Source organism: Dipodomys merriami, unplaced genomic scaffold (genome assembly GCF_024711535.1).
Source record: "Dipodomys merriami isolate MVZ:Mamm:240054 unplaced genomic scaffold, mDipMer1.0.p SCAF_194, whole genome shotgun sequence".
In the NCBI taxonomy this organism is placed as follows: domain Eukaryota; kingdom Metazoa; phylum Chordata; class Mammalia; order Rodentia; family Heteromyidae; genus Dipodomys; species Dipodomys merriami.
The window spans coordinates 767,099-780,416 of NW_027203315.1; the positions used below are offsets into that span (position 1 = coordinate 767,099).

Consider the following 13,318-nt stretch of genomic DNA (forward strand, 5'->3'; position numbering starts at 1 on the left):
AGTAAGAAAATCTCCTTCCCAGATAAACCATTTGAAGAAAAGTAAAAATAAGAGAAAAATGGAGGATTGAGAAGCCGAGAGAATGAAAGAGAAAAAGAGACAGAGAGAAAAATAGACAATGAGAGAAGAAAGAGAGAAATAAAGCTAGTGAAGCCACATGGTAGTGGCTCATGCCTGTAATCCTAGCTACTCAGGAGGCTGAGATCTGAGCATAGAGGTTCAAAGCCAGCCCAGGCAGGACCATCTGTGAGACTCTTATCTCCAATTAACCACTAGAAAACTGGAAGTGGCAATGTGGCACCAGTGGTAGAGTACTAGCCTTGAGCCGCAGAGTTTAAGTACAGCGCCTATGCCCAGAGTTCCAGACCTACGACTGAAAAAAAAAAAAAAAAGAAAGAAAGTATGGTAAAGGGAAACAAAGGAGGAGGCAACAACGTGTGATAAGAAATGTAGTCACTATCTTGCCCATGTAATTGTAACCTCTCTGTATGGTATTTTCACAATCAATAAATGTAATGCAAAAGAAAGAAAGAAAGCTAATAAACATGAAAAATAGAATGAATTGGGAAAATAGGTAAGAGAACTCCTATGAGAGCACCATAGAGAAAAACAGAGATTTCTATAAATACCATCAAGCTCAGCCTAAGTTTCAAATAAAACAAAGACCACAAAGCAGTCCAAGAGTATTTACAGAGATTAATGGAAGTACTTATAGCTCACTTTGTCCTGTAGAATATTTGAAGTTATGTTTGACCACACTATTTCAGCAAATCCAGTAAAATTTCATTAGGATACTTTACTATTACATATGAGGATGTGATGTCTGAGCAGTTGCTAGCCATCCTTCACCTTCTATGAGAAGTCATCTCTTAGGTGTCACTCAATCACATAACTAGTGGGACAACTTTCCCTCACACTAGAAAAAGTAGAAACAAACAAGCATATCTGCACTTACCTTGGGATGTCAGATTTTATGATCTGCTAAATCTCCAAGCCATCTTTAACTTTTTTTTTTTTTTTTTGTGGGTTGTGGGGCTTGAACTCTAGGCTTGGGTGCTGTCGCTGTGCTCTTCTGCTCAAAGTGAGCACTCTACCGCTTGAGCCACAGTGCCACTTCCCATTTTCTAGTGGATTATTGGAGATAAGAGTCTCACAGACTTTCCTGCCCTGGCTGGCTCTGAACCCTGATCCTCAGCTCTCACCTCCTGAGTAGCTAGGATTACATGTTGAGCCACCGGTGCCTGGCTACATCTTTAGCATTTTTAGAAACATGTTCCTGAAGCTGATTCTTTTTTTTTTTTTTTTCTCTTCTTCAATCTTGGACAGCCTTAGGTTCATAATGAAATGTCAAACAAAGTGAAAAATAAAAGAATCTCACTAGAGATCCTTTCTTGCTTTCTTGCTATTGACAATGAATAAAGATTCTGCAACCATGGCTAGGAGTGAAGGCAAATAAGGGAGTCAGAAAAGAACCTGTGTGATTTTACCCTACATGTTCCTGTTCAAAACATGATATGTGGGCTGGAAAAACCTTCCTATGGGAGAAGAATCATTCCTGTCTTAAGAAGTGCATTAAAGTATCCACTAAAGACATATGCACGGGGGCTGGGAAGGTGGCTCAGTGGTAGAGCATATGCCTTGCATGCCTGAGGCCCTGGGTTCGATTCCTCAACTCCACATAAGCAAAAAGAAAAAGCTCCATGTGGCACTGTGGCTCAAGTAGTAGAGTGCTAGCCTTGAGCTGAAGAACTAAGGTACAGGGCCCAGGCCTAGAGTTCAGGCCCCATGACCAGACCCCCCACCCCCCCAAAAAATACAGAAAAAAACTAAAGGTCCTACAAAAGATTGTTGAAAAATTGAACCCAAAAAAGGAAAACATGCCACCTGTTTAATAAAAGTAATTATCACTGAAATACACCTAGGGATATATAAACTATTTTTCTATTAATGTAAAATATCTTAGGACTTCATTGATTATTTGTACTCTACCTCATTTATTTACATATTCAAACACACGTATGTTATGAACAGTATTTTCACACAAAGTTATAGAGATAAAATATATACAGCACATATTTTTGTTTTATAATATTTCAGTAATGGTTTTCAGATGGCATATTTTCCTTTATGCAAATAATTAGCATACCTTGTACAATGATTGCAATTTGAGTTTGAACCTGCTTTGGCCAAAGGTACATCAGTAGTGATGATATAAACACAGATTGAGAAGTCCCTCACTTTACTAAGTAGTCATATTAAGAATCATGTCCATTCTGCTGGAGGTACAGGGCCTAATAAAGATGCAACCTAAAATGCTGGTCAGAGGAGTGACAAAATCCCAGTCAACCATCCCCAGCCAAGGGACCAGTAGATTGAAGTCTTATGTGTTACTAAAAAATACTAACAGAAAATACACCCCAAAATGTAGATCCATCAAAATTAAAACCAACAAATTATATCCCTATGTGCTTTTGCTTGAACTTATTGGTTGATTACACAGGATATTCTGTTATCGAGTAGTGATGTCGTTTTTACAATTACGTAGAATGGTAAGTGTTAATATAAAATACATTGCCTTTACAGTAACATATACAAAAAGTGAAAATCTCTTCTGTATACATCATTGAGGTTGTTTTTGCTCAGAAAGACACTGTGAATCCTTTAAAAGCAATACTTGCACATTACTACTGGGTTATTCTGTCCCAAGAAAGTTTTCTTACTTTGAAAAACTTAAAGAATTTATTATAGACTAAGGTTTCACACTCACAATTCTTCTTTTTTTTTTTTTTTTTTTTTTGGGTCCGGTCATGGGGCCTGAACTCAAGTCCTGGGCGCTGTCCCTGAGCTCTTCAGCTCAAGGCTAGTGCTCTACCACTTGAGCCACAGCGCCACTTCTGGCTTTTTTCTTTTTGCTTATGTGGTGCTGAGGATTCGAACCCAGGGCTCTGAGCATGCCAGTCGAGAGCTCTACCACTGAGCCACCTTCCCAGCCCCTCACATTCACAATACTTAAGATCAGGAGTGTTACAGATTTCAAGGTGGGGGAATTTTCTGTGTGTTTTGGGATTTGGACTGTCCTCATACACCTTAGTGACTGAACATCCTGCCTTGAAAATTTCAAGTTTTCTATTTCATATGATTGCATTAGAATATAATCTGAATTTTAAAAAGAGCATTGTAACTGGGCTATCATGTCTAATAGCTGTAATCTTAGGTATTCAGAATGCTGAGATCTGAGGAAAGTTAGTATTATCCTCACCTTTAGTCCTCTGCTCCACCCAGACCTGAGCTCCTCCCAAACCTAGAGTTCCCTCCCTAGAGCTGGCCACTCCCTCTCTCATCTCAGACTCACCTGAGCATGTACTTAACTCACTTCCTGCCCACCAGATCCTGTTGCAACCAGAAGAATGACAAATGCTTGTGTTCCCTGTCCTGGGAAATATGGTCCTTCTAATAAACCTTATAATAATCTTTCTCCTGTGACTACTTGTGGTTCCCTGGGATGGACATGAAGGAACCCTACAAGGATCACAGTTGAAGCCAGGGGGATAGCAAAGTCTAAGAGACTTATCTCCAATACACTACCAAAAGAGTGGGAAGTGCAAATGTGGCCTAAGTGGTAGAACATTATCATTGAACCAAATAATTTCAAGGTCAGTTTCCAGACCTTGAGTTCAAGAATCAGGACAGGCAGACATATATCAAGGGCATTGTATTGTATTCAAATTATATTTTAACAATTATTTTTGGTGTACATGTATAGGAAATCTTTCTCATTTTTTTTGTCGGTGTGGGGCCTGAACTCTGACCCTGGGCACTATACCTCTGACTTTCAGCTCAACGCTAGCACCCTACTACTTGAGCCACAGTACATTGCTTGCTTTTTCTGCTTATGTGGTTCTGAGGAATCAAACCCAGGGCTTCATTCACGAAAGGCAAGCACTCTATCACAGAACCACCTGCCCAGCTATTCTCTCTCATTTTAAGAGATGTAAAATAGGTTAATTAAATTAGTGGTGAAATTGTGATTTGTCAAGAACAGACACATTAATTAGAGTATATCTGTGCCAGCAGCATTTTGAACGTTTCAAAAGCAATAGTAAGTGCAGAGGATGAAAAGAGTATCCATATGTTTATATAAGACATTTTCAAGGAATGTTTACCATTCATTGGGGTCAATTCACAAAAAGCAAGTTCATAAAGTCACATGGGTGAGTACCAGAATCTCTAGGTTCAGGAGTATAAACGCACAACTCCTGACTCTCCTTGTCTTGAAAATCAGAGGTTTGTGGACCACTTTCTGGCACCTGGAGGAACAAGTGCTAATGGCACCACAAACCCATGAGCATTAAAATATCATCTACCTCAGACTGGGGAAAGATGGGTAGGGCAGACTCTGGCTAGGAGCCTCAGATTGCTTCATGTTTTAGCTCCCAAGTTCCCCTGAAAAAGAGAAGCTGGGCTTCTACCTCTTGGCTGACTATGGAGTGCAAAGCTGTACTTCAAAGCACTTCCAGCAGCAAGGGAAAAGCAAAGTAACCCGAATTTGCAAACTAAAAACACCAACAGTGGGCAAGGAGGCACTGATGCTACTTCCCCCCCCCCCACCCTCTGATTTCCTCCCGCACCCCCCCCCCACAGTTTCAAAGTATCTATGCCCTGATAGAGACTACAATTCCCAGAATGCGATGCACAAGTCACCTAGAGGAAGTGGGCTTGTTACAGGGTTTTGACTGGCACAAGGCACTTGGTCCTAAGTGTGCAAGGATGCATGGGGCCTTTCTCTCCCAGCTGCGGGAATTTATATGAGTTTCTTCTTGAAAATTCAGTTTACCAACATAAATATTGCGAGAACAATTAAAAACACAAATGTATTAGGAGCACAGCATAATTTGGCTTTTTAATTCTTAGTTCTTTTAATATAATTGAGATTATGAAACTACGTAGTTTTTATTTTTGTTTTTGTTCAAAACGTACGTTCTGCTGAATGTAAATTATGTCTCTGTTTTTCTTAAAGTTTTGAATATCTCCCCTCTCACTTTATAAAGGTATTTGCAGCTGGGTGCCAATGGTTCATGCCTGTAATCCTAGGTACTCAGGAAGGTGAGATATGAGGATCATAGTTCAAAGCGAGCCTGGGCAGAAAATTTCATAAGTCCTATCTCCAAGTAACTACCAAAAAAATGGAAGTGGCCTTGTGACTCAAATGGTAGAGAGCTCACTTTGAGCTGAAAAACGTAGGGACAGTGCTCAGGCTGAGTTCGAGCCACAAGATCGAACAAAAAACAAAAAAGTACTTGGAGACAGTAAACTGATAGATTCTGGTATCATCTTCCCCTGCTCTAATATATATACTGGCATAAAATAACAGAATTTAAAGACAGATATACTTTATAATCTTTGAATTAGATACAGTTGTCAAACTCTACTCATTACTTTCCCAGAATCTCCCAAATTCCATCTATGAAATTTTAAGGAGTTTTTGGTTATTTGTGTCTGAAATTTGCCTTTCCTTAAAAAGAATTTCCTCATTTTGCTGTTGGTCCTGTGTCTTCACCTCAGAGCTTGGGCACTGTCTGTGAGCATGTGCTGTGCTGTACTTGCCTTTCTTTTATTAATTGCTTCAGGGGAATAGTGAAAAGTTTCCTCCCAGGGGTTTCTTAGAAAATGGTACTCCTCCTCCAAGACTCTTCAAAAAAAAAAAAATGGTTGTCTAGGTAGATCAGGATGAATGTGGGAGGAGGTAGAGTTCAGGGCAGGTCCATGTTCATGTGAAGCTTCATTACTTGCTCCAAACCAATCTGTTTTTACTTTTCTGTTTTGCATACCCTATTTTGTTTTGATTTTCTACTTCTTCTCTGAACCTAGAAGTTCCTGTCAGCAAGTCTAGGCCACATATCTAGGGGTCCTCAGACTTGTCTTCCTAGACTGTATCATTACACTGTGGACTAAATCTTTCGCCTCCCTCTCTCTTATCAGACATTCTAAGCTTGTCTTTTAAGGGTTTGTTGTGGTTGTTGATGATCCTTTCCCCACATCATGACTGGGAATGATTGTGTAGGAAATTTTCATGCCTGATATTCAGTCCTCCAGTGTAAGGGTTTTCCATCCCTCTTTTAGTGGACCTTAGCTATTCCTCATGAAAATGGAGATCGTGAGGCACATTTGGATGTATAGACGGCAACATTGGAGCATCTATAAAATATGAAGGAAAAATAATTATTGCTTTCTGTAAAAGTTAAAAGTAAGTTCCTGAGAGATAAAAATGGGTGCTACCTAGACTAGCTGTGACCCAGAGTTGTCATTGTTCTTGGTTATATTTTTTAAACATTCATTTCTAAATATTATGTTTATTGTACCAGTATAAATAGAATTTACTTCCTACATTATTTTTGAATTGTTTATTGCTCACAGTTGCAAGGCTCATTATTATACAAATATTATATTCTCTTACTTAATTGATCACAGTTATTGACTATTTCAGATCCTGAGATAGAAGGTACAAGTATGGTAAGGTATTCAGGGATAGATTATGGGTCTGACTTCCTCTGGAGGAAAAGGTGAACCAATGGAAAAAGATGGAGCTTATGCATAACACTTGTAGAATTCCTTTGGCAGGAGATGTGGTGTATCCTTCTTGGGTTCCACTATGTGCAGGGATTCCCATGGTTGCGATGATCCATTGCCCTGGAGGGCCTGTGGATTTCACACCGTGTCCACTGTTCTGGTGGTAGGAACCTCCCAGTATGTAAGGCAGGACTGCTCTCAGAGGAGTGACGTGATCAGTGGTACCTTCCTGGCACCCATGTTTGTCAGTTTGTGTGGACAAGCTCGCCCTGACATCTTGATCCTGGCTGCTGCCATGAGGCCTATTTGAACTAATGCCTCTCACCATCCCATACCTCTGTTTCAGAGACCTGTCCTGTTTCATGGTTTTGTATCATTTACTGTGCAAGATTGTGTTATGTATCCATATATGCTAGTAGTTGGGCTGGGTATGGTTTTCAAGGGTGGGGTGGTGTTTCATGCCTCTTGCAGGAACAATTGTGTTCTCACTAACTGCATGAGTAATCCTAGCATACTATGCAATCCCCATAACTTACATTGCATGTTCAGTTGATAGAACCATGGTATAATTAGTTTGGGTCTCCATTTGCTATTGAGGTTCAGAGAACTCTTAGCTTGTGGTCCCGTGGGATGGACCTAAAGGATCACTACAAGGATGACAAATTGAAGTCATGGGTACAAGAGTGTATGAGAGACTTATCTCCAATAAAGTAGCCAAATAATTTCATAGTCAGTTTCCAGACCTTGAGTTTAAGAATCAGGACAAGCACATATATCAATCCATCCAATCCAAGCACATATATCCAATCCAATCCATCCCAATTATGTTGTATGTAAAGGATCACCAAAAATCACAATAAATTTTAGGAGATAAGTATAGGATCTCTGATTATGAGAGAGAGAGGGAGACTGTGGCAGACCCTGGGGTGCCTGCAGGAGCAGGCCAAATGTGAGCAAAGGCTTCAGGACCATTGACTCCTACCTTCAGTACTGCAAGTCCTTGCCCTTTATGGTTTGAGGAAGTGTGTGTTCTAGCTGATTGGCCTGGGGCTTTAAGTGAAGGGAGGCTTTGGTGGAAAACATAGATTGAAATAGAATGAGGAAAGAAGTGTGCTGTTTGCACATTTTGGCAGAGTGGGCTTAGACCAATATTACATAAGCATTTGAGAGACATAGCAGAATTGTGCCATCAGCCATCTCTCTGTCTCCTTAATTATCGTCCCATTGGCCCACAGATGTCTTGCTTGTGCTCTGATGAGACTGTGGCAGGAGACAAAAGATTTATTCCACAGTTTAAGGGATATGGTCTGAGAAGACAAGTCTAAGGTCCCTTAGATATGTAGCCTAAAGCTACTGAGAGGAACTTTTAGTTTCAGAGAGGAGGTAAGAATATTAAAGAGATTTTCCCATGTAAAAATGAAAAGACAAAATCAGACTGGTTTGCAAGTGATTAAGCTTCACATCAACATAGACCTACCCTAAACTTCACTCTTCTACACACCTGCATTCATTCTGACCCCCAAATCACTCTCTTTGTAGAAAATCAGGGTAATTTGCCATGTACATCAGAATCCCTGTGAGGAAACTTTTCACTACGTACCTGAAGAAATTATTAAAGGACATGCAAAAAGAGTACAGCAAATGCTCACAGATAGTGCACAAGCTCTGAGTTCAAGCCACTGGTCCAATAGCAAAAACAAAAATCATAAGACCCTTAAATGAAAAGCAAACTTCAGAAACAACCAAAAACTCCTTTTGTCTTAGTAGATAGAATTGGGGATTTTCTGGAAAATTAATTGTTAGACTTTTGGGAAATCCAAATCAATACAAGGATTATGGTGCATATCCATGTAACAATCTTTCTATTCTATGCCCTTGTGCACATTACAGCAATAGGAAATGACCCAGTATAAGTTCAGTGTCTGTGAGTACCTTTGTAAGATGAGAGGGGAGGTATTAAACAATTTAAGGCAAAACAGAGATATAATTTATATTCAGCAGAACACAGGAATGGAACAAAAAGAAATGTATGAGCAACAGAGTCACATGTACTCAAATTCATTATTAGAACAAAGAACCAAACAGTCAATGCATCCACTTGTCCCCATATATTTACATTTTGTGGCTGGTTTCAGGGAGGAAGTAGTGTTTTTGAAGTAAAATTCAGTTTAGCTCCCCCAGCAGGAAGAGACAAGTCCCAATGCATCCAAGCACTCTTGTGAGCAAGGTGGTGTCGAGCATTGTGGGAATTGTAGTCTCCATGAAGGACATTTTCTTTGAAAGTCCTGGGTTTTTGGTTTTTGGAGGGTGGAGGTGGAGCAGAAGATCCTTTTGCACATGCGTCTCCCCGCCCACCACGGGCATTTAAAATACGTGTTTTCTGGATTCTTTCCCTTTAACTTGCTGCTGGAAGTGCCCTGAAGTAAAGTTTGGAATTTCATAGGTGGCAGCCACAAAGCCGGCGCCCAGCTCTGTGCGGTGGAGCTCGGGAGCTGTAACTTGAAGGAATCTCAGGCTTTGGAACTGATGTCAGGTAGGAACTGTGCGATTGCTGAGGGAGTCTCCTCTCCACATATTTCTTTTCCTTTTTTTGTTTCTGTTTGGTCGCTGGTGGGGCTTAAACTCTGGGCCTGCAAGCACCGTTCTTGAGGGAAAAAGCAGAAAAGCATGGGAGGGGAAGATGTTGCTAGCTTCCTTTGCCTTATGCAAAAATTGTTGCTACTTCCCTGAGCACCAGATTCACGTGGTATTCTTTCCTACACCACTCTCAATCACTTTGTGTTGTTGCAAGATTTAAACTAATTTTTAGGAGTGGTGATAAGCTGGATTGAAGAATAAGCCAGAGCATAGTCGTGAGAGGGTACCTGAGGCTGTGGTTTGGGATGGTGGGGTGATTGTTATGATTGAATGTATCTATTCATGTAGTAATCCCTAATCCTCTTCTTGCTAATTTATTAATCCTGTTAACACTGCGATTTTTAGTATGTAATCATGCAAACTTACGTTAAATGTGCCATCTATGGATTTGCTAATGCTAGCTCTAATCGGTTGGTTGTGCCTGGTAGTACAGAAAGTGTTGGTCTGGGACATATGGCCTAAAAAGAAAATTCACAGAAAAACACTTGAGGTAATATGTTTTACTCAAGGTTCTATGCTTTGTAGGTGTTACTTATCTTCAGGTGTGTCACGCCTATATCGATTATTTTATGTTGTATCTTTAGGATGGCCAAGGTTCTTCGCATGACTGTTTAGGGAAATGAACAGTAGGGAATTCTCAAACCTGGGTTTACCTCATCTTTACTCATGTCCCTTTGGCCAAAGCATTTTAAATGGCAACTTGGTAATCATTGCATATGTGTGCAATGGGTAGTGTGAAATGTGCCATTTGACACCATTATTGAAATAGTAGAACATAAGAAATATATTCTATTTACATTTTTCTCTCTAACTTTGGGTGAAAATTACTGAGTTACATCATACATGCTCTCCCTGGTGTTTAAATATGTAAATCAATGAGGTAGAACACAAAATCCAATGGATTCCTAGGAAACTTTTTCATTAAAAAAGCAGTTCATGGGCTGGAAAGGTGGCTCAGTGGTAGAGTGCTTGTCTTGCAAGCATGAGGCCCTGGGTTCGATTCCTCAGTACTACATAAGCAGAAAATGCTGGAAGTGGTGCTATAGCTCAAGTGGTAGAGCACTTGCCTTGAGCTGAAGAGCTGAGGGACAGTGCCGAGGCCCAGAATTCAGGCACCATGACTGGCAAAAAAGGAAAAAAAAGAGCAGTTCATACATCCCAAAGTATATTCAGTAATAACTACTTTTTGTGGAAATATGATATGTTTTTGCTTTCAATTATTCAATAATTTCAGTGGGAATATTGATTTTTTTGAATTTAATATGTACATAAACATGGAAATTAGTTGGTTTAATAATATCTATCTATTAGGAAATGGACTAGATTTGTGTTTATTGGACACTTTAATGCTCTGCCTGAGACATTACAAATTCTTCACTTATAAGAAGGCTTTACGTTTTCAAAACAAAAAATAAATAAAAATTAAAAAAAAAAGAGAAGGCTTTACGGTTTTCCCGCCCATGTATCATGTTTGCAAGAGGAAATTCTGGGCCCAAAATCTCACAGATTCATTTCTGAATGCGACATTTTCCTTATATCCCAGCCATGCTTCCAGAATCTTATGCTCATTGTCAGCAGCAAGACAGAATGAATGGATCTCTGGTGAGTTGATTTTTTAATTTTTCATTTGTTTTCCATTCCATTATATGAACCTAAAGATGTCCAAGAATTACAAACAATACCAACCACACAGATTCAGCCTCAGGAACTTATTCATAAATCAGATAAAGAAGGCTTGTAAATTAGCAGATAAAGATTACTTGTAGGTTTAGCAGATTAAATGGTTATATTCTTTCTAAGTTGAATTCAGATTGGCTTCAGAATGTCTAGGTTTCTTCTTGTCATAACATGTAGTCATACCTGTTATGTGATGTAATGACACCGAGCAGGTTACATCTCATGGAAGGTGAAGGGTAGATTGCAACCAGATCTCATCCTCATGAGTTACATTAAACTATATCAATGAAATTTTCCTGGAATTGCTGAAATAGTGTGGTCATACGCACCTGCGTGTGTTCTTAAGGAATGATTAACCTATATGTACTTAAATTACTCTCTATATATACTTCTTGGACTACTTCATGGTCTTGGTCTTACTTGAAGCTGAGGCTATATTTGTTGCTAAAGTTTATGGTCTTTTTACAAAATCTTGTTTGTTTTCTAAAGTATTCTCTCAAGATTTCTTTCCTCAATCTCTCTCTACTTTTGATTTTCTACACACTTGTGTTGGTTATTTTTCTGTTTTTCTCTCCTTGAATCTATCTTTGAATCATTTTTTTTCTTACTTTTCTCATTCTCTCTTTCCTCCATATGTCCCTCAGTTTTTTCTTTTCTTCAATGATCTATCTGGGAACTAGTTTTTCTTAGTGATTAGCTTTACTTTGCTGACATGGCTCTTAGGATTGAAATTTTTCTCACCCACTGTATAGGAAAATTGTTTCCTAGAGAGTTGTACAGGATTCCAGAAACAAAGAAAAGTAGAGAAACACAAAAACATAAACAGATAGACTTAGGGGAAACAGGGTTCCAAAGGCTCTCTGGCACTTGGTCCCTGGGTGCCAGCAAGCTAGCATAGTTCCTTGAGTGCACACAGGGAAGATTACCATTGATACTATGCAAAAATGAAGTATCTATATTAATAGTACAATCAGAGCCACAACAGGTTGTGAGGAAAACATGTTTCCTTATTCTCCTGAGACAGAAGGCTGTCACCCAGAGAAAATGCAGACATGGAGTTCACCTTACCTAGCCTTCAAGGTCAAGAGCACCTCAGTTTCAGATGCTATCTTTCCAATAGTAAGGAAAAGGCCTGCATTCCAGTCTCTAAACCCTCTCCAGAATTCTCTTTTAACCCTTCTGGGGCCAGCTGTCAGTTATCTCATTGCTGTCAGCCTGGAATTCCAACCTCTCAAACGTTTTCCCCTTCAGCTCAACTTCAGAGTTCCCTACAGAAAAGTACTTCCTTCTACCAATTCATACACTACAAGAAAATCTGTTTTCTCCTGCTTTTGTGTTGGTCTAACTTCATTTGATATGGTATTCAGTTTTGTTTTTCCATCCCACTACTGTTGAATATTTTAATTCACTGCCAGTATAAGATTGGAACTAGTGTTGAAAAAAAATTAATACCGTGACGAGATGTTCTCTATTAGAAATATCACTTGTTGCAAAATCTCACAGATGTTTGCTCACTAATTGATTTTGATCTCTGAGGTATTTCACTATTAACTAACACAAGTAAAAATATATATTTAGAGAGCTACTGGAGAAAGGATTCAGGAATATGTGATGCATATGAACATTTGGTCATATTTATCATTTTTGTCATCTTTAGTGTTCCTTGACCCTCTCGATATTTGCCTTCACTTTCCATGAAGGCCTATTAAAATGAAAACCTTGTCCAGGAACATTTTTTTCTCTCACCTATATTTTGTATTGTAGAATGTAGGCAAAGTTTCCAAAATTTCATGGAAGCAGTTCTTTTTTACATAGGAAGGAAATATCAGGGTATCTATGGCCACATTTCAATATTTAGTATTTAAACCAAACATGGTAAACCACAGATATTTTTATGTGGATACTCAATTATATCTTATAAGGGCCTAATCAATCATTAGTTACTTTCTGGAGTACTGTTACTGTTTTTTGAACATCGATGTGGACACTGCTTTTCATAGATATACCATTGTCTTATGTTCTGTATTCCATGTGATATCCTGAATGTGTGCTGCTTGCTTTCTGAGTACTTGTTAATAGGAGGTCTAAATAGGATTTATGGTGAAGCAGTATGTGTAAATGAAGGAAAAATATTACTTTAATTCATTTTTACCCTGGTATGTACTGAAATTTTATGAAAAATGATAATACAATTTTTAGACACCTCCTTAGACTTAATGTTATCATGCCTGATTATTGCCTCCTTAGATTTTTTATCTTGTCTCCATTGCTCGCAGCAGAAATGTGTTTGCAAGCATTATGGAAACTAACTTTTTATTGGTCTTGGGGCTTGAATTCTGGGTCTGGCTGTTTTCCCTCAGCTCTTCTGGTTAAGGTGAGTGCTACCACTTGAGTGACAGTGCTACTTTCATTTTCTGGTGGTTTATTGGAGATAAGT

The 13,318-nt window shown here is 39.0% G+C and overlaps 3 protein-coding genes across 3 annotated transcripts in view; 2 read left to right on the forward strand and 1 right to left on the reverse strand.

Moving 5' to 3' along the window:
* Positions 1-13,318, reverse strand: part of LOC138831371 (zinc finger protein 585A-like) — a 386,491-nt gene that overhangs the window by 140,742 nt on the left and 232,431 nt on the right. The gene's annotated exons all lie outside the window — the stretch shown is intronic.
* Positions 1-13,318, forward strand: part of LOC138831388 (zinc finger protein 585A-like) — a 144,511-nt gene that overhangs the window by 53,235 nt on the left and 77,958 nt on the right. Inside the window, exons 10-11 of the mRNA XM_070028499.1 lie at positions 9,011-9,100; positions 10,748-10,806. Of these exons, the coding sequence (XP_069884600.1) occupies positions 9,011-9,100; positions 10,748-10,806 (149 nt within the window). The remainder of the gene's footprint in view (positions 1-9,010; positions 9,101-10,747; positions 10,807-13,318) is intronic.
* Positions 1-13,318, forward strand: part of LOC138831356 (zinc finger protein 420-like) — an 85,586-nt gene that overhangs the window by 53,235 nt on the left and 19,033 nt on the right. Inside the window, 1 exon segment of the mRNA XM_070028473.1 lies at positions 8,834-8,849. Coding sequence (XP_069884574.1) covers positions 8,834-8,849 — 16 coding nt within the window.